At 40.1% G+C, this 22,245-nt stretch overlaps 1 protein-coding gene across 1 annotated transcript in view; it reads left to right on the forward strand.

Moving 5' to 3' along the window:
• nav2a (neuron navigator 2a) overlaps positions 1 to 22,245 on the forward strand; it is a 247,057-nt gene that overhangs the window by 17,711 nt on the left and 207,101 nt on the right. The window contains exons 5-7 of the mRNA XM_029460212.1: positions 101 to 188; positions 875 to 905; positions 1,050 to 1,587. Of these exons, the coding sequence (XP_029316072.1) occupies positions 1,507 to 1,587 (81 nt within the window). The 5' untranslated portion in view covers positions 101 to 188; positions 875 to 905; positions 1,050 to 1,506. The remainder of the gene's footprint in view (positions 1 to 100; positions 189 to 874; positions 906 to 1,049; positions 1,588 to 22,245) is intronic.

Here is a 22,245-nt window from a genome sequence, read left to right on the forward strand (position 1 = left end):
CATTCCTAAAAAAGGGTTGCAAATCAGATTTATTAGGAGAAAACCGTTTTATTGCAAAGAAAACGTGAAATGACAAGTGACAGCGTGATATTTCCGACAGTGCTTGAATGCAGCAGCTGGCTGCTCCGCTAGCAGCCAGAGGAACGGACAGCGCTATGCACGAGGCAGGGACCATCTCCACCGGGAAGGTAAGAAACTGAGAAGTGCGGGGTCAGCATCATTTCTGACCGCAGATAATCCTCCTTAATGTTTATTTCTCCTCGCAGTTTATTTATTGTTCTTTAATTTAGGCAACACAGTTTCCAGAAAGCTCAGAGCAGCAGCCAGTCTGTCAGGGAGCCTATAAGGGCTCGCAGATCCTCCTGTAGGGATGCTGCAGTAGCTCAAACCCTCGGCAAGCTATTTTTCTGCCAGGTTGTAACTCTTGAGGTAATGTTTGTCGTCAAGTGTAGGTCGAGTAGCCGTGTTTACTACAACTTACAAGTATTGCGTAGCACGATAGAAAGTTTGTGACCACGAAAAAGTTCGCTAGTTGTGTTTAGGGTGAAATGTTTTTCATGGTGCAAGTGGTGAAAAGCTCACACCTGCAGCAATTAGCTGGCGGTTTCTTCGTCATTTACTTCCACGAATGTTGTGCAACTGTTTCCTAGATGCAATAAATACGAATTGTGTCTCGCAGCCTTTGTCAGGAGGAACTTTGAAATAATTCAAATATGTCTCTCAGCAGATGTGGTTTATCGTGTGTCTGTGTGTAGCCTATATGGCTGCATTTGGGATGACTGTCTATCTGACACTGTATGTGTCTTTTTGACACCACAGTCTTTGCTTTAATGCTTGAATTTCTGTTTTCTTTCTCATCAAAATCACCTGTTAGCTGTCAGGAGACAACGCTTGATCTTTGAGCTGTGAGTGACATCAGCTTTTACATCTGCATTTTCTGGAATGTTTTTGGCTTTTCCTTTTCTTATATTGGTAGGATGCTTCTGCTGGAAAACTGAACTCCTTTTGCTGCATAGAAACTGAAACCTGTCCATATCCCCCCCTCCCAGTGGCGGACAGATTTGATCTTGGGCAGTAGAGAGGATCATGAAGATCACATCCTCCTTTCAGATCAAATCTCCATGGCAGCAGTGATGGTTTTAGGATAGAGAACCTTCCTGGTAATCTCCGGTTCCTGTCCTCTACCCTGATGCTCGCCTCAGGCCAGCCCCTCAGGACAGCCCCTCAGGACCAAGAAAGAGAAACCATCAAGAAACGATATGACTGAGACAAGGCGTGTGACCGAGGTTGGATCCTCCCAGAGATTGGGTCTCCTCTTTTTAACGAAGCTAAGTTGATGTTTCCTATTTTTTTGGATTGAGATTCATGCACCACAATCGGGAACCAAGTTGGAAGGAGACTGAAATACTTTGAGCAGGTATTTCCCTTAATTCCCTAAGAAGCACGTTGTAAAGATTGGATATTTATCTGTGGGGAAAATCTGAGCAGTCACTCACTTATGGGAAGATGGATGCAGGAGCAGAGGCTAGTCCACAACAGCACCCAAGGAGGAAACCTGTGCAGCACGGCTTGGAGGACCAGAAAAGGGTGAGTTAATGACTGATGCTCTTTATCTACCAGGTCTACCTGCTGCTCTTTGTTGGGGGAATGCTGCAGATTACACGAGGTTGAGCAAGTGTCTTAAAATATCCCCTGACCTCCAAAAGTCTTTGAAATTGAACTTTTAGATCCTACATTGTCAACAAGAAAAGATCCAAAACAGCTCGTCTCACCCTAAAAAGAAAACATCCTTTACTTTGACCTGGAGGAGATTTAAATGTTTGCTCAAGTCATTGGTGACATTGTATTGTGACCTAGTCTGACCTTCAGGAAAACCAACTTGTGTGTCAAAGGACGCATAACTGGATTGATTCAAAGAGTCAATGAAAGCATCGAGGCGTCTGTGAAGTCTTCTTTGATGCATTGTGGTTGTGTAGAATTACTTCAGCGGTCTACATTAAGATTGATGGGGTACTTGATACCGTGACTCATTTTCCCTGTTTCAGCTTCGCTCTGCATTTTCCACATGATGTTGATGTAGTGCTTTTGTTGTATGCAAACCTCATAGCTATAGTTTCCCTGATTTTCATGGTTTGACTTCAGAGGAAGAATAAAATGGCTGTAAGTTGGAAGAAATTGACAGCTCCTTGGGTTTGTGAACACTTTCAACATTGTATCAGATTTATTCAGAAACCTGCCTTCCTTTCTTGCAGTAGTTCTGGATTAGCTGACACTTGGGAGATACAAGGTTTTCACTTCACTCTGACGATATGCAGTTGTGATAGACTGGGATGGAGGCACCAGATGACAACTGTGCACAAGCTAAATAAATGTCTGTGTTGATTCAGATAACATTTGTCTTTATTTTAATGTGGAGGCGGAATATATTTATTTTGCTCGCCTGCAGTTAATGCTGATTCAACTGGCTTCCATGTTAAGCTTAGTGCTCTGTTTACAGTGTGTTTTAAACCTAGGGTAGTAAAATAGGGGGATCCCCAAATCCTCTGAGTGGATGATCTGGGTTCGTAGGGTCAGGGCTCGAGCACAACTGTAGATTGGAAAGCTGTTGAAGCTTACAAGGTCACAGCATGCATGTAGGACTTCGGTCACTACTAAGTCCGGTACTGCTCAGCTAAACTGTTGGCATGCCAGGGATCATATTTAGTAACAAGGTTTATACATTTTTCTGTTCTCTTTTTTTCTTCTTTCTTCCTCCCCCTGTAAATAATTGATTTGATCAGGTGTGTTAAATTAGTCACTTGGGATTATGTAATATGAATATTAATTCCTGTGACCAAAGTCCCAGCTGCTGTTTTTCAATTTTCCAGCCTGCAGAGCATTTCTCTATTGACGCTAAGTGACAACCGAGCAGCAAAGGGACTTTAAGCATTTCTGCCTAGAGTTCGGATTCAGCATGAAGCTCAATATTTATGAATTCCCACCCACCACAACTAGTTTTTTGGTCTGCATTGTTGTTGCTACGGTAACCAACCCTGATACCATTCATAAAGTGAGTTTTTGCCCTTTGCATGCTCGATGAGTTATCAGCAGCGACATGTCTAGATTTCATTAGAAGCCTCAGCTGCAACCAGAAACGTGGCGGCATCATCAATCGCAGACCAGACGTGGCCAGACGCTCGGCGCACTCCAGGGAAGAAAGGTTGTGCCAGACTGAGCCAATACTCACCTTCCCTCTTATTGGACATCAGCCGACTTAAATAAATTGAAAGCACTGAGGTAGCAATCTGAACGCACAGGCTCCCATTGTTGGAGAATTACCTTAGGCATCCATGCAGCAAGGTTCAGTGTCCCTTGACAGTTACCTTGGCTGCGTGAGTTCAAGATCCTCTATGTGATAGTCGCCGCAGTAGGAGGTAATAGGATTTTGTTCCCCTTGTATATTTACTCCTCACATGTCGCCAGTTCTATATATATTAATGTTCATTGAGTAGCAATCATGGACCTACGTCTGAAAGCCGAGAGCGATTAGAGGAGAATCAGGGATGTATTGTATTGTAGTGAATGCAGGCTCAGTGTTTGATGGAGTGGAACTGCAGACATTGCTGCGACCAGAAACCCGTCTATTTGTAGTCATTTTGTATTCATTGAACTAGGATTCCCTGAGATTGGATCTTTAGTGTTATGAACTGTCCAGCTGGAGACAAAGGATTGAGGATGTACAGTATACCTTCTTCTAGCTCTAATTGTAGGATGGGTATCAGATGGGACGCAACCTTTTCAGAACTCATTAGAAACCTCCACAATCACTGAACCAACACTGAACCAATCATTAAAGTCAGGAGTGGGGATATTATTTCCTTTTTTGTGACAGTTGGTATATACTTATGTGAAACAACAGCATTAGAAGTTGTTCACTTTGGTTCCCAAAAAGTTATACTGAATTTAAATAACTTTTTTTCCTTTTATGGCATCACACTGAGCAACAGTTCAGAATTGGTAGTTCAGATAATAATTTCATTGTGTACTACAAAATCCATGAAATCAAATAACAAGACAGTTATCACTTTACATTATATCCCCTCTTTAAAAACTTAAATACTATTTTTGTCTTCCATGTTTGATAATCCAATAATAAAGCAAGTGATTGCATTACTTCATGCCGATGGACTGTGAGGTCCCAGATAATGGACCTTCCCATCAGCACAAGCATTGATGCAGTGTAAAGGTCAACCCATTTATTATTTTTTGAATTCAATCTCATACAAAATCTAATCAGATGATTCTTGGGCAGACAGTGACCTCTCCTACAGGTCTCAGCCAAATCTGTAATGTTTTAAGATGTCTTACAGTTCAAAGAGGCAGGAGTCAAGACCATACCTCCTTCCAACAATAAAGTCAGGTAATTCGATAACTTCAAGAATGTAAAAAAAAAAAGGTTGCTTTTCTTAGTTGCTAAGCACCTGCAGCACCATATACTACATTATATTCATCGATTTTGATTCATGCATTGCGCCTCCTCTGTATCACAGATTTGTGTGAGCCAACATGTAATTATGTTGCAAAAATGTTAAATGCCTGTAAAGTTCGAAGTCTAGACAGGCATGCTTAATGTATTGGAGCGCAGTCAAAGAAAAAGAGCTGTGAGCTGATCTTTGAGTAACAGTGTCTGAACAGCATATTGGACAGTTGGCATATCCCTGCCTCCCATACAGCCTGGTTTTTGAACGCACGCTAATGAAACATTGAATTCTGTGTTATTAAACTGCTGTTTGATTTATATCCTGACCTCACACTGAGTTGTGGTGGATACAGTGCAGATTTACAACACTAATGTTAAACACAGGGCAGACAGTGTTGACAAGACCTTGTGTTTCTCTTAGTCATGTTATAAAGCTACATACATGCTTGGTGAGTAAGCAATGCTCACAATATATTTTATTAACCCCTAGTGTCAAAACACAAACCAGACTTTGTTATGCTGAGAAAGTGCAAAGTCTTCAAACAGCCAATCAGAAGAACACTGACCGAAGACAAGATTTCAGGACAAAAACTGTATATTTATAAAACAAAGACTGAATTTGACAGCAGATCTCGACCCCCTTCCAGAAGCGTCTGATGGAGATGACGAAGGACATTCACAAGGTGATAGAGAACATTCTGTAAGGTATCTATTATTGATTCAGCCCATTGAAGATGAAAGGGAATTTAACACTAATTGCTCAATCAGAACCATTGAAAATTATGTATTTATTTTCTCTAGTCATTTCTGACTGCTCATTAACAGGCGTTTGATACGGTTGGGTAAGGTTCTGTAGGATAATGAGGTGTTTACAGTGGATACGTGTGTTCCCAACAGTCAACCTCTAACAGCCTCATAATTAGCACACATGAGTGGAAAATCCTACATGGCTTTGTTTGTTTGCTTCACAAGATTGACCTAATCCTGAACCTCTGGATACAGTTCATCCAGCTTTTCTTTTCTTTGCTGCCAGGCTCTAGTGACTTCCAGCCCTGGAACTGTCAAATGAGACATGATGGGATACTGGCTTGTCAAACTTAAACTGCCAAAGAGCTTTGTTTGTTTCATTTAAATAGTTTGTTGAATCAATAGACGCATACATGTCGCAAACCAAAAAAAGGCCACAAAATGATAGTTTTTACCGTTTTATTTATTCAGGGGGGAGTTTAACTGAGAGCAATGCTCTCTTTTTCAGCAACGCCCTGACATTCACGCAGTTACACATTCACACCTGGAAGCTGTCAACCACAATTCTGCAACCACAGTCTGATCTGCTGGCCGCTGAGCAGCTCCACTGGAACAGTTGGGGTTAAGGGCCTTTCTCAGGGCACCTCAGTGGTGGTAATGAGGGAGGGGCTAGCGCCCAGTTGGCAGCAGGCTAAGCCTAGGCACTAGCCCAGTCACCCTTTTCACTTGCAACTTCCTCTAGCTCCTCCTGGGGGACCCCATGGCAGATTGGATATGTAATCCCTCCAGTAACAGAGTTTCAGTCTACCCTGGGGTATCTCTCCCCTCGTTGGACGAGCCTGGATACATCCACAGAAAGGCATCAAGTAGGCATCGTGAACCATGCTGAACCACTGGCTTATCCTCTTCTGGTTGTCTGAACTCTTCACCATGTTCCTGAGGCTGAGCACAGAAATATGGACATATATGGGGATTTAAGATGATTTCAGTTGCTTGTATCCACAATCTTTGACTTGGTTCATGGAAACACCTCTATGTTTTATGTGTGGATTTCAGTTGTATGTTTGTACTTGTAATAGTAATCAAAGCAACAGAAAAATTGCATTTACTACTTTTTTGAAAACAACGTTTTTTACAGTGTTTCCTTTACTTTCCATTTAACCAGACATATGGGCGAGGTCACTTTGGCCATACCCTCCCTGAGCTGCCAACCTGTTCATTAGGACCACAACATCTGTGCTAACTAGCACTCATGATTGCTGCAGTCAGTGCCCTCTTACATTATCCTCTTAAACAAGCTGACAAACTGTACCTTTTCAACTACAATCATTTGTTGCTGAACAGATTTGAATAATGTCCCATTTCTTTGCTCTCGGCAAGAACGGACGCTGGATCATTAGACTTGGCGATTGCCGCCCCAAATCATATCTCCACTGTTATGTTTGCCTGTTTCCTGGATAAGATGAGTGACTAGAGGGGTGACAATTTATCATTGACAGCGTTTGATTGATTGCACGTGCCAGCCGCCCTGCACCGCTGATATCTGAAACTAATTGGATGTAATATCAGAGAGATAGGACAGCGTGATGACAAATGAGCAGCCTTGTGAGATTATTTATAACCTATAGTCGACATTATCCCCCTTAACAGTTGCTCCTTTCCAGCCAGCCCCTGACGGGATCACTTGGATAAGTGATTACCATCTTTAGTGATCATAGTGGCTGGTTCTTATTATCTGATTTAGCTCAGGTACTCTGTAGCTGAAGCAGACATAAACCATTTTCTTTTTAAAGATTTTCAGTTAACCAATAAAGCATCCGCATGAGGAGCAGGTTCTGGCACTTTCTGATAGAGAAAATCTTAATGTCATGAATGCTGTTTTTCCAGTAGAGATGAGGGCTCTTTTTAGGCACCAGCTAAGCTTTTCTTGCAAACCAGGCAGCTGCAGAGGAGAGATGAGGGATTTATTTTGGTGAAGGACTGTGTTTGCTCACTCATGCAGCACTGACGAGCGCTGGGGCTCAGGGGTTTGGATTGGTGAAGGAGAGGGGGGGGTCAAAGAGTGGAGGTGGGACCAGGCATGTAGCTCTGAAGTTGGGGGTGGGGAGGATGCTACACTCAGGATGCTACTTGGCCCTCAAGAGCCATCTGGCCAGTCACCCTCTCCTCGCGCCTTGAGGGAGGGTGAAGGACAGGTGGCAGGGGCTGGTGGGATGGCCTGGACTTCGGATATGGGGCAATCCAATTGGCTCGCTGGGCCCCATAGAAGATGGACCTCTCATATACCAAGCGCCTGCTCAGCTTCATGTCAAGAAGGACATCCTTCATGACCCTGGAAAGAAATCTTTTGCTTTCAATTTGCATTTTAGTTGAACTTTTTGTATTTTTCAGAACAATTACAGGATAATGCATATGTTGTTCTTTTTGGAATGATATAAATAGTGTTAGAAATGTAAATAGTATGCTAATTACATTTTCCTACTTTAGACCACATACACTGTTTTTCCTTGTGCAAAAATAGCTTAATCTTCTCGTAGTGAGAATGCATCTGTTGCAATAAGACATCAATTTAACAAAATTATAAATAAACTAAGTTTATCTCTAGTTTCATCTTAAACGGTAAAAGATTAAATAACAGATTTGAAATGCAAGTGCATGCATAAAAGCTGCATATTTCCCCCTCATTTTAATTGCATGAACAGTTTTATTTTATTTAACCGAGCATTTTTGCCCTAAGCCTTCAGTAATTTTCTACCGTGCTGTCAAAGACTGGTGTTTGGTTTCAGGCAGCATTGGCAACCATACAATTTACAGCTGAATTTGAACAAATCCTCAGTATATTCACATTTTCACTAGAGTGCAATTTTTTATCCATATGTGACTGCTCGAGTCTATATGGCCGGAGAAATAGTGTTGTCAGTAACCCACCCAGCAGGGTGTGTGATGGTCCGGCTGTCCTGACTCGGAACAGCATTGTAATCCCTGTCTGGGGGTTAGTGGGCAGGGACTGGTTCAGTCTGGTTCAGGGGAGGTGCTTGGCTGATGAACAGGTGCTTCAACTCGCTCCTGTGGCGATGGGATTTCCTCTGCGCTATGGTCATTGTATCCATATTCACATGGAAGACAACACATTTTTTAAATTGTTAATCAATTCAGCAGGTGGCTGTGAATTGGGAACAGTCTTTATGAATTAGGGACTCTTTTGTCTTCTTTTTAATTTTAGTGAATAATGAATTTATAATTAAAGCTGAGAACTAGTGTTTGTCATATCTTGAGAGAGCTTATTTTAAAAGCTGTCTACCCCCTATCAGACATAAATGCTGCTACCACTGTCAGTTTAATTGTTTTTTCTCTGAGCAGTTATTTTTGATGGATTCTTGTAATTGGATATATTTCATATTGTAAGATATGTTTTTTTTCCCCCAATTCAAGTTAATTAAAAATATAAAATCCATGCGCAGCACTTGTTAGCATAGCTTCAGGCTCAGGGTGTATGTGACTGGAATAGGGTAAGAGTCTAGTCGTGTTTCACTGCTGGGATGCACCAGCTCCAGTGTGTGTGTGTGTGTGTGTGTGTGTGTGTGTGTGTGTTAGAGCAGTTTTTTTAAGAGGGGTTGTCCCAGCTTTGCTTTCTTCAATCCCTGCCCTCTCATCTTTTTCAATTCAATTTTACACATCAGGAATTTTCCAAGTGATAAGGAGGGATGAGGGGTGAAAAAGGTGCTGTTTTTCATCTGTAGCCCTGACACACACACACACATTCATTGAGCCCATAGTGTAAATCCGACGCATTTGGAGAAGAATTCTGGTAAGAGGCTGTGGACAAAGGGAAAGTCGAGGACAGGGAACATCGACAAGTTTTCTCTATCGGCCTCCTTTAGCCGTGTGTTGATCAATAAAATATTGCTGGACAGTGTTTGCCTGCGGGGCTATGGAAAAGACAATTGGCACAGACGATGAACAATGGTACTGAGGGAACATGGGGCTTGTTTTTCCAGAAGGAAAATTATATTTTTCTTCTAGCTGTTGCTACATTTTTTATTTCTTTTCATAATTTATTATTATTGTGTCCACTTTCTTTTTAATACAGAGAATGCAAGAGCATGGCACCATCTGGGTTCATACTGGACCAAGATCAGAGCCAAATGCATAAACCCAGACTCCACAGGTACACAGAACGATATGTACTTACATGTTAATTGGATGCATCTTTATGAATTCTCAGATCGTCCTTTGTGTCGTACCCGTGATGGTATGTAGCTTCCATGAGATGATTTATTTGCAATCCCATAGCGGGATTAGACCTCAATGTTTCTTTTATCTTTCTGAATTAAAAGTCCTGTTTCATTCATGGAACAGATTTTTCACCAGTTTTCATCTCTGCGTGTAATCCACTGAACATGAAGTTATGAATCAGACAATGATTTCCTGTCTCCAATACCTTCCCCAGACTCTCTCCACCTTCCCAGACACCACTGTTGCTTTTTTCTGCATCTTAATGCACTCTCTAGAGCTGGAAATGTGCTGCATGGGCGTCAGACTGGTGTTGCATCTCAAGGATAAATAACTTCTTAGCATGCGTAGGTGGGAAGTAGCTAATTATGACTGATTGTTTCTTTACTCGAGGAATGATGCTAGCTGCTCAGAAGTGTTTTTCTTGCTTTTGCATGATGGGCAGCAAACACCAAATATGTACCACTAAGAATGTTTCATTTGAATTGATCATATCACTTCAGTCAGTTTCCTAATTGGATACAATTTCAGCTGCTTCAGATGTGTAGTTGATTCTTAACTGATGACTTCTTAGGGCCACTAGGTGATTTGCAGATGGTGATGCTTTTTTGTTTTCAGGCTGTTGCACTCTGACATTGTCTAGATTTCAGTTGAATTTCAGGAATGGCTCACTAGTGGGGATAGCACAGATATTTAATATTTGTATCACAGAGGGCGAGGATGTATTCAGGGTGTGGAGTTTCTGCCCCCAGGAGACCGTGTGGGGTCCCCCCCAATGGCTGCCGGATGCTGCCTCAGCACTATTTTGCAGTGCTGCAATTGAGCTATTCAATTATGGGAGAGCACTAAGCTTGGTGTTAGAACAGATGTTTTTCATGTGATTCTGTCTATAGCAAAGATGCAATAAATGTAAATAAAGGGCAGCTGGGATGACAGGCGGGTCAGGGTTTCTATTTCGAGAGTAAGGGAAGCTTAGTAGTAAATATGTCTATGGTACAAGAATAATTATGAGCAACATTTATTTTATTTTATGTTCAAATAGTGGGGTAGATATGTGAAAAAGATGTTCACCTCTGGCAGAAAGCATGGCAATTGGTACATAAGTGGTTATGTATACTGAATTGAAATAGATCTGGACACATTGGATGCGCACAATGTAACCTGCTAAAAAATAAGTTTTTTGGGGAGGGGGTGTTTTGGTCATTTTTGACTATTTCTCGCTGGCCGCAATTTGGGGGTATGGTTGATTCCTTGTCTGTCACCTCACTATGGCTTCTTTGTTCTTTTCATCTTATATATTTTTGGAATGGGCATATAATTACCTTTCACCATGTGATAGATATTCACCTTTATATGGACAATCTTAAAACAATTATCACCATTAATTGTTAAACAAAATATCGGTGAAACCGTATATGATAATTAAATAGAAACTTTGGTTTATAAACAATATACTATGTACATGGATGCATTATGGCCATCTATGATAGTTAAATCAATATTACACAGACTGGAATTGATCTCTATAGCACATGTTTAATTCACACATGTAGATGCAACATACACACGATTGTGGTAACGTAATATGATATATACAGTCACAATGCCACTGTTTCGATCTTTTTTCTCTGAACTGTTGAATTACTGTCTGTTCGCTGATTTAAACAACACGCACACACTGTCCACCACATGCACACAGCTCTGTGCAAGGTAAGTTGGCTTTGTAACATTTGCACCTACCAGTACAATTACTTTTGCAGGCACATTTTACAAGTTTGCGGCAGGACTTTGATGCTTCTGCCAAGCTGCTCCATGTTGGGGACCATGTGTCACCATCTCTCTCCCAGCCCCAGTCTTCTGGAGATGGTGTACTTGCGTTTGCGACCAGTGACTGACCCCAGATGTGGCCGGCTTGGAATGCTGCACGCTTGGCATGTTGTAGCAATGCACCGCTAGTTGGCGGAATGTTTTCCAGTTAACGATTTCCGAATGCAAATAGCCGTTTTCGTTCTTCATTGACTTTTTGCAATGACGACGTGCGTTTGTATAAGAGTACTACAAACCTCTCCAGTACCTTTATATCATCCCCACTTAGTTGGCTTGGTGAACGGGAAAGTCTGCTGAAAAGAGACTTGAAGACATCTGATGCCCTCCAAACCTCCCATGCGGTCTTCTTGCCAATTCCGCAAAATGATGACACTGTATCGCAGCCAGAGATTGCATGTAAAAATAGCAATCTCTGACAAGACTCGGTACCCATCTCTGCTGCAATGCTGTGAGCCGAAAATGTTTTTCCGTGTCCAAAGTTCACAGTCCTGTCAGGATATTTGCTGTTCTTATGGCTAGAACAACAATGTCTGTGTCTGTGGCCTGTATCATGATTCTACAATGACCATGTTGGTGCGCATGGGCGGCGTGAAGGAGCATTCTGCCATCTGCGTCGTCTTGTATACATGGAGCTAGCTGAGATATATCACTCTCTGGGTTAGAGAGCACGTTCTCTTCGCAAGTTGTGAGAACGACTGTTCCTTCCGGTGGCTGAAAGGCTTCCAAGGTAGTTTCAAGGTAGTTGAAGAGCCCTGTTTTATTTGAATCTACACTAAGGAACGTCTTCCAGTTTGGAGGGAGTTTCGTGCTGACTGAAGTTGTTTCAGACGTTGAGCTTCACCAAGTCTGATAGCTTGCAGATAGGAGGGTCAGCTTCGTGACAGTCTTCCATGTATGACATCAATTCTGGTTTCATGTCATCGCATATACCAACGTCTGTCTTCCTGGAGAGCGATCTGTGACGTGTGTACAGTGATGTCAAACAGTTCTTGTGGTACACAGCATCCAGTGCTGTCAAATCCCCGCAGGACATCTTGGCAAGCAGTCTCGTATCTCTGAGCTCTGTCGCCATTTCTCGTACATGTTTATTAAAGTTTGGAGTAGCAGCGCTATGACCTTCATCGTCTACTGCTTCACAAAAGAAACAGATTTGCTCGTTCTTGTCCTCTACCTTTGGATGGGAGAAGCTGGACCTCAGCCGAGATTTGACTGGTGTACTGGGGGTAGCAGTTGGATTTAGTGTCTCTTTCTTTTCCGGGCTCGATCTACCTGAGTCTTGTTGCAAAGAAGCCAACATGGTTTGTGCCACTTTGCACTATTCTTCACAAAAGTTTGTTCAATTCCAGATCCATCGTTCAACCTTGACAGCTCTATTTGGAGTGGAAGGGCATTGAGGCAGTGAAGTTCCTCTAAGTGGTCTGCTAAGGATTTATAGCCCTTTGGGGTTTGTCGATCTTTGGTGGTGGACTTGCATGGGTCTGTCAGATGGGCCGTTGATGACTGTTGACAAAGAACACATAGTGACCGATTTGTGTGTCTGCCGTAGAAGCACAAGCCAGCTTAACTTTCTTGGACATCTTGTAATGACTATAGGATTGTTGAATGGAAAGTGGTCTGCACCTGGAAGAAAAGAAAATGCATTGCTTTAATCAACATGAATGTGTACCGAAATTAGTTACAGCAATAAAGTCCCTCTAAAGTTGAATATATATTGCATAGTATTCTATAATACACCATCTGAAAGGTAATTATATAGCCATGCCAATGGTATACTAGAGAAAATGAACAAAGAATCCATAGTGAGGTGACAGGCCAGGAATCAACCATACCCCCAAATTGCGGCTGGCGCGAAATCGTCAAAATTGGCCAAAACACCCCCTCCCCCCAAAACTTATTTTTTAGCAGGTTACATTGCTCATATCAAATGTCTCCAGATCTATTTCGATTCAGCATACATTAAATCACTTATTTACAAATTGTCATGCTTTCTGCCAGAGGTGAACATATTTTCTTAAATTTGTGACCTATCCGCCCCACTAAAATGTTGAGCTGTCATTTACATATATATATATATATATATATATATATATATATATATATATATATATATATATATATATATATATATATATATATATATATATATATATATATATATATATATATATGCACCCTACTGCGTGTTGTATTTACAAAACTAAAATATTCAAGTGGATTACAATGCCTTTTAATTTTGGACATAACGCTGGCTGATGCTGTTTGTGAATGAATCCCCATATTGCTGGTTATATTTTAAATGTAGATGGTAAACTAATTGTGTTTTTAGGGTCAGTTATTTGCGTCAAGGTTGATGCACTATATGCTAACGAGGCAGAAATATCCAATGAATCATCAGACAAACCTAAAAATCAAGCACTAAGGTTATCATATCTTGTTTTCAAGTATAAAGTACAACAGCTTGGATAACAAGGATCTTCTAATAATTTCTTGTTTTGGAAATGATAACTTGTGTACAAACTGCAGCAAAACAATGGAGAATCTAGTTAAATCAGCATTTCTCAGTAGCAGACAACAGAAAGCGCCTCTAGTCAGTCAGTAATTGTACAGGTTCCATACACTCTACAGTACTGAAACAGCAACGAAGAGCAATATATTACAGCTATAATATCGAATGAGTTGCTTTCTTTTCATAGGTATAATTGATTAAAGTTCTAATAGGGTTAGGACTTTTGACAGCAGTGGATTTCTTGCATTGTTTGGTTGAAAAAGTCAAACTTTACTAAAATATCCCCACATACAATTAATAATGAACCCCTAGAAGCTAAAATAAAAATTGTTTTCCAGGTTGCAGCTTGCATTTTTGAAATCTAACATGCAAAATAATAGAAAAATAGCAAATAATTTATTAGGGGATTGGTAAAGTTCAAATGCTACAAACTTGCCTTACTTAAATCATTTTTCAAGTGTTAAGAAATGGAAGCTGGTTATAATACAGTAGTTTGACTGAAATTAGTCTAAAACTGTCTGCAAAAACAGGCAGATTTCTAAAAAAAAAAAAAAAACTTTAAATGTACAGTGAAACAGAATGCTTATAGAATACCTTTGATTGTATTTGTGTGGCAAACTAAATTGTAATTGATTGCCAGAGAGAACCTAGCTAAGAGAATGCAGGACAGGGTGACATGGGAGAATCCACCCCCACAGGTTAGGATTTAGTAAAATGATCCTCAATACGGACTATTCATGGATCATTGTAGCATTGATCAACAGCTTGACGATGAGACCAGGACAGTTCTTTATTTCAGCCTCAATATTGCATCAAGGCAGCTCACAATCAATAAAAACTCTCCAGACGCAGTGTAGATAATCCAGAATGTCAAAACTGTCTCGATGAAAGTGTAACTTGGGTTGCTAATTTGTCGAGGTGAAGTGAGGCAAGTCTGTTGCAAGGGTCAGACCAGGACACATAGGGTATACTCGGGGTCAACCTCTATTGAATAATACGACATCTCTGTGCACACATTTTTGTCATTCTGCCCTCTATGACAGACCAGGACATGTGAGAGAACAGGGAGGCAGAATAGCCACACGCACACGCACAAGCACACGCACATACACACCAATTTACCAGGATCACCACAACGCTGTACTCCTGTTCCAGACGACCAGCCTCTTACCTCCCTCCTCCTCTTCCAAAACAACCCCCATTCTAGTATCACTTACACACATAATCAATACAGGCTCTCTGCTGTTATTGATCCAGGAACGGTGTATACACAGCTGCTGAGCCCAGACTGTGGCCTCCTGCCTGGAATCAAGGACCCAGAAAAGGACACTTGATCACCTGGTTCTCCTCAGCCATCTCCAAGATGTGTCGTGCACAGGGAGATCAAAAGAGAATACTGACATCAAAAACTTTTGATTTATACAAGGACAATTAATCAGTATTCGTGAAATCTATTTGTTGCCGGTCAATGGAATGTGAAAAAAATCTCAAGGAAAATGCATTGATTTTGTGTATGAAGGGATTCGTTCTTAACTGGCATTAACACCAAATAAGAAGATAAAGTCCATCATGCTTTGCAACGGTTAAAGAGGACTACAATTATATGTGCAGCTACTGTTCTCTACTGACAGAATAATTAACCTGGCAGGATGACACAAGCTGTTTGTCTAATAAATAAGCTGCTGGTGAGACAACTGAGGTTTTGTGCATATGCCAAATATAATATATATATGATATATATGATATATATATATATATATATATAATATATATATATATATATATATATATATATATATATATATATATATATATATATATATATATATATATATATATATATATATATATATATATATATATATATATATATATATATATATATATATATATATAATGATACTGGGTTATAAGTGCCGTACTTCCATGAAGGGCCATCTACTTAACTTTTTTGTATTTCGCAATTCAGTACTATAACACACTCATCCTATGTCAGTTAATTACATTAATGTGCCTTGATGAGAGGCAACATGCACCATTACTTCATCTGACATTAGTGGCTAGTAGTAATTTCAGTACCTCTGTGTTTTGTACATTGAGCATCCTGTCATGAGTTAAACTGGAATTATAGTTCTACATATGTCAATGTCTTTTCCTGGTACAGACACATTGAAGTTAGACATATAAAAGAAAACCGCCTCATGAACAATACTTGTGCATGTTGACCAACTGCATGTGGGACCGTCTGTGTTTTGTACAGTAAGCGTTGAATGGTAGTGGTAATTCTATCCATGTTTTTTCAATGCTACAACCCCAGACTTTCTTGTATTTAGGGCAGTGTTTGTACAGACACAAAAAAAGAAAAAATGCTGCAAAGTAAACTTTTCTAATAAGGTTTGGTCGAAAGAAATCAAACTGTAGGCATGATTGCTTCTCACTCTATGATTGATGGTTGCCTGAAGGTTCTTGTATAGCGTGGTGGTAGGATTGAATATTGCCTGAAGGATCTGAAGGCAGCTTTGCCAATAATGACAGCAGACCGTAAACGCATCCTGGGAATTCAATTACCTTTAATTTTACCTTTCTCGCTTGGACATATTACCCTCTGTCAGAGCCAATCGGTATAATCAAATTAAATCAAATATGATGCGTTTCCTCTGATTGATTCACACATGGATTGGCCTGGCTGCCTTGGCGTAATTAAATTGTTTCAATAACCTGCAAGAACTGTAAATTGTCACTATTTGAGATGTGGTATTGATATTCATTTGTTCAGAGAACCTGAGGTGATGAGGTATTTTAGGAGCCTCATACTTTTGACAGATCACAAATGACACCAGGATTAGTCGAAATAATTAGGTTTTAGAGGGATTTTGGTAGGGATTAATGGTTACTGGATTCACTTTGTAAAAAATTGGGTTTGAGGTGTTGCAGGGAAAAGATACATCACTGACTCCCATCCACAGAGTGTAACCCCAGAGACTCCAGTTCAATCCCAATATCTGCACTTTGCTTCTCTGCTCACCCCTTTTATCTGTCACCACTTAGGTTTCTTTCTTAAATGAATCATGACGAAAAATAATAAGTTTGAGGGCAATTAGATGCTGAAGAATAAAGGTTATTCTGACTGACAGGCAACCACTTAGATCTAAGAATAAATGATAACAACTGCTCCCTTCTTGAATGTATGTTAGCATAGATACTTATGCCATTCAGTGAGATTATTAGTCACTCTAGAAAAGTACAGCTTGTGGTTGGTTTATCTTTGGTTTTTGAGGCTTTTTCAAGATTTCTCGTTTTTATCCTTGTTTGTTTTCTTACCTTTCCTGACTTGTTTTCATTTTCATCTGATTTTTTTGTTGCAGCTGATGGGGCAATAGGCTGCGTTCATACAACACTCGCATTGCATCTAAACAAGCAGCCTCCTCATTTGTCTTGGGGACCCTGAGACCCACAAAAATCCTACGTACAAGGAGTGGTTTTTGAACTTGGCTCAACACACCATACTGGCCGATCAAATTTGTACAAGTGCACATTCCAATACTTTTTCAAGTGATTGATGTAATTTTACGGTTTACCTCTCATTTGGCCTCAATACCTTTCTGTGTTAACTTTTATAGTTGTAAAATCTTGTTTCACAGTTTTAGAAACACTGTTTTGACCCATCACAAACTCATAAATGGCATAGTGGATGTTATGGTTTATATTTCATCTCAACACTGGTACCTGTAGCAACACAGCCACATCAATGGCATCCCTTCCTTGCCTTTCTTAATTTTTTTTATCACTGCTATTGTTCGCCTAAACACAGCCTTATTCCCAAGAGTGTCACTGTGGTGCTATTGCCGGCTTTATTTGATTGTTACAGTTGTGTCAGGTCAGATTATGTGTTTCACCTCCCATCACAATGTAACTATAGTGCTATGATCAGATTAAGGTGGCAAACAATACAAAACATGTTTCCCATTCTAAGCCACACACAAATTATGTTATGGTGGTAGTTGCCATCATTTCTGAAGGCAGAGATACTTGTGTAAGCGCTACAGCAGGGGTCACCCAACATTGGGCTCAAGGACACATTGCGGTAATGTAATCTTAGCTGTTAATAGTACTCTGAGGGGGAGTGTGATAGCCCAGGAGTGGGAAAGCACTGTAACCTGACAGTGGCTACTTATATACACCACAGGGCTTTCTTGGTACAAACACACACTGATACGCATCTTTTCCTTTATCTGAGCTGTCAGTGCTTTACAGTGCTGTTCTTTGAACAACCTTACAATCATCTCATTAGAAATCACTTTAGTGAAGCTAAATGCTTTAAGCCTTTAACCTTTCATACTGATATGACATTCAGAGGTTACAGGAGTGTGTTAGTGTATGTTCATCTAAACTGTGATCAGTAAGCCAGGGAGGGCTGTAGAGATCGATAAAGAGTGGATAATGGCTTTAATCAATACCATCACTGTTCCGCTGATCAAATATTTATCCAGGAAGAGAAAGAAGAATAGACTCCCTGTCTGTCTGCCTGTTGGTACTTTTCTTTTCCAGGTCTGTCTGCACAAATGTGTCTTTGTAATAGAAGTCAACCTCAGGGCCTTTATGCCTGTTGACACAGAGATGGTTCACACAGGAGAAAGCGGTTTTGAATTCCATGTATCTTTATCAAAGACTGAGTCATAGTGTGGAGGTGGGGTGGGGCAGCACTGTGTTTTTATGTTCCTGAGCAAAAGGTGACAAAAGTTGAACATGGTTAATCTTTTGAGGAGATGCATCCTGGATTGCCTGCCAAAACCACAGCAGGCAACCTAATGAGTGACAGATCCTGGAAAAACAATCCATTCGGCTGTCTTCTTTTTCAATGTGGTCGCTCACAACTGTCGTCTCGCTCTCTTTCCCTCTCTATACCTTTTCCACTCTGTCTGAACACGGCTGTAGATGTGCTTAGACATTTGATCAGTCTGAAAGTTGAATACATCTTTCAGAAGGTCAGGTATGGAGGTCTGCAGGTGCGTGTACACAGGTGTCTATGTGAAATGTTACACCGGTTTATAGTTTTCTAAAAATTTAATTGTGAAATTGTTCAACAAAAACTGTTCATAGCAAGAAATATCAATGAAGAATTAAAAAATATATATATAATATTCAAAGCTGTGACCACCACAAACAAAATCTCACACTTCATCTTTAAAGTCCCGTTATTAGATGACCAGGTACCTGCTCTAAAAATACTTGGCTTTGATGTGGTGGACAACACATTGTCAAATCTAGACCTTCAGTCTAATTGATTTGTAATTACTACTTCCCTGTGTAAAGCTTCACTGCTCTGTTGTACAGCCATCTACTGCGTTGATCTGTGAGGTGGAGATGGACACATTAACAGCTCCTCCTCAAACAAGATCAATCCAAAACACACATGATAATAGCATGTAAAAACATGTTAATTTATTGGCTGTTTGGTGCCTTGTCTCCCTCGCTGGGATGGGGGGGGGGATTACTCCAAAATCTAAGAATGGGAACGTTGGGTGAGGTTGCTCTTATAACCTGATTGCGTTAAAGGGGAATGTTTATCTGTGGTTATGCTGGCCTCCCTTCCACCATCTCCAGCAGGTTTAATGCTGTTTGAGTTGTCAGGTTCAGGGGGTTAAATTGCTGCCTGTGTTTTCTCTCTCATTGAGCTTTTCCTTCCAGCTGTTACAGCTATTGGCATGTGGCTCTTAACACTCTTACATCAGCCCTCCCTGGCTCACTGAACTGTGGAGATGTTAAATGCGAATGGCGAGGGGAGGAGGTGCTGCAGAAGAGCAGGAGGTGGTGCCAGTTGGCTGAAGCAGCGAGAAAGTAAGGGTTTTTCACTAAAGAGACCCCCTGTAGCTACAGTGATAACAGAGTGATAGTGTGTGGACTCGGAGGCAGAGGAGCCGGGTACCTTGATGCAGTGTTGAGCAGGAGATGAGACGCACACACTCTGACACATAGAAGCAGCATGTTTGGAGATGTGTGTGTATTTGAAGTGTTTGAGTAGTGCAACAGCAGCAGGGCGGAACATACAGACAGGATTGTGTACAAATGCGCGTGCGAGCGAACCACTGGCTATAACGACATTCCACTGAACAGACAAAGCAGAATCCTGTTAGCGCCACTATATATATATATATATATATATATATATATATATATATATATATATATATATACACATATATATATACACATATCTATATATATATATGATAGATATATTATATATATAGATATATATATATATATATAGCGATATATATATATAAGTAGAGATATATATAGACACATATAGATATATATATATATATATATATATATATATATACATATATACATATATACATATATATATATACACATATATATATATATATATACATACACACATTACACATATATATATATATATTATATATATATATATATACACATATATATATATATACACATATAGATATATATATATATATATATATATATATATATATATATACACACTGCGGTTGTTTATCATGGTGACCTTATTTGTATTTTTCAGTTGACACAGTTGTTGGGTATAGGTTGTTATCAAAAATGATGTGTTTGTATCTGTAAACTGTATTAGATTTTTAAATCGTTTTTAATTTCTTGACAGCAGGATGCATGGAGATAAAAATCCATAACCCCCTCCCAAACCATGCTAAGTGTAGATCTATTATAGCTTTAAAAAGGACAAATTATGCTGTATTTGAAACCCATCTATTTCTTAGTTATTCACAGTAAGTTCCAAGGAAAGATAATATAATTTTATTGTGTTACGTTATTCTCTGTGGTGGTTATTTTCTGTTGTCATAGTCCGAAAATGGCATTTCTAGCTGTGAAGGTGCCTTTTGTAATTCTGCCAATTAGGGTAAGCTTATTTTCCATGAGTCAGCTGTGTTAAACCACAATAGAGAAGTATATTTGTTTCCATCCTAACTGCAGTTACATACAGGATGAATCTGTATTCCAGTAACCACTGAGTTTCTGTCTGTTAGGATCGCTTTATCAAGGTCAGCTCAGGCTCCACAGTACCTGCCAAAAATTTAAGACTTTGCCTCATCCAGAATGCAAATGAGGCTGATTGGGTGTTCGCATATCTTAATTTAGACTACAGTAAGCACTTTTGAATAAAGGTTAACTCAGATTTGCGAGCCAAGCCTGCAGGCAGCTGAGTTTCAGCTGTTTTGGAATGATGCAGTATTCACAGCAAAGGATGGAAGGAGTGTGTGCTCCCTGTTTGTGTGCATGCATGTGTATATGATCGGGTGGTGTGACAGAGAAGAAAAAGCTCATTTATCACAACATGCTCTGGAACCTTCCAGGGGTCAGCCTGCTGTCCAAATCTTCTCTAATGAGGAACACAGCCGAGCGAATCAGAACTTACTTCCAATGAGGCGGCCCCAACTGCCAGCCAATGAAACACGCAAGGTTGAGCGGAGCGACGGGCAAAATTGATGAGAGGAGTAAGTCCTAGTGAAGGATCACCATAAGCTGCCTGAGATAACACTACGCTGGAGCCGAGAAACACTCAGCTCCATGGAAATGCAATAAAGCCTGAACCATATCTCACTGTTGGGCGATGGGTGATAACAGTCCCATAGTGAGTATGGAAAATAGCCCATTGAAATGCAGTGTGAAATACAGCGCGTGCAGACCTATACATGTAGAGCAGTGGAAATGGGATGATGTGTGAATACAAGTGGTTTGCAATTTTACCTTTTGGTCCCCACTATTCTTTAACTGGACAAAGAATGAGCTGCTGAGATGATTTGTTAAATCATGGCTGCGGAGGTGTACTGTAGGGTCTCTGCTGCTACTGTGAGCACATTACAGTTGAGCGCCATAGTTCACTCGGAGGGCACATTGACATTCTGTGTTTTTAAAAGCTGTTCTTCTTCAGTAGACCTTTGTTACAGTTTGCAAGAACTTCTCTGAAACCAAATAGAGGAAACATTGGTAGTATGATGTAAGTTTGCTACTAGTTACTGTTATTTTGCACTTCCTTGTTTCTTTGTAGCGTTTCTTTGTAGTTCTTGGTTGTATACTGTATTTCTGTTCTGCTACTTTGGAATTATCCTATACTTGCTTTCAACTGTATACTCTGTTCATGTGCCACACATAGTTACAAACTGAGATGAGTTATTTGAGGCATTCGATGTTTGAGAAGTAAAAGTCTTGTTCATTTTCTGCATAGACAATGTTAGGTGAAGTTTGGATGGGCATGAAACTCTCCTATTTGAATCACCAGTTAAAAGGTTGAGCAACTGTTTGAAAATAGCTGGTTCTTTAATCAAATGACAAAAGTGGCAGTCTGTGTAAACATAAACTTAGTCAAGTTTGACCCACATGAAGAATTTTGGTGAAAAACACCCAATTACCAAGCGTAAAAAAGCATGATTTCTCAAAAAACAAAATGTACATAACATGAGCT

This window comes from Cottoperca gobio, chromosome 3 (genome assembly GCF_900634415.1).
Source record: "Cottoperca gobio chromosome 3, fCotGob3.1, whole genome shotgun sequence".
Taxonomy (NCBI): domain Eukaryota; kingdom Metazoa; phylum Chordata; class Actinopteri; order Perciformes; family Bovichtidae; genus Cottoperca; species Cottoperca gobio.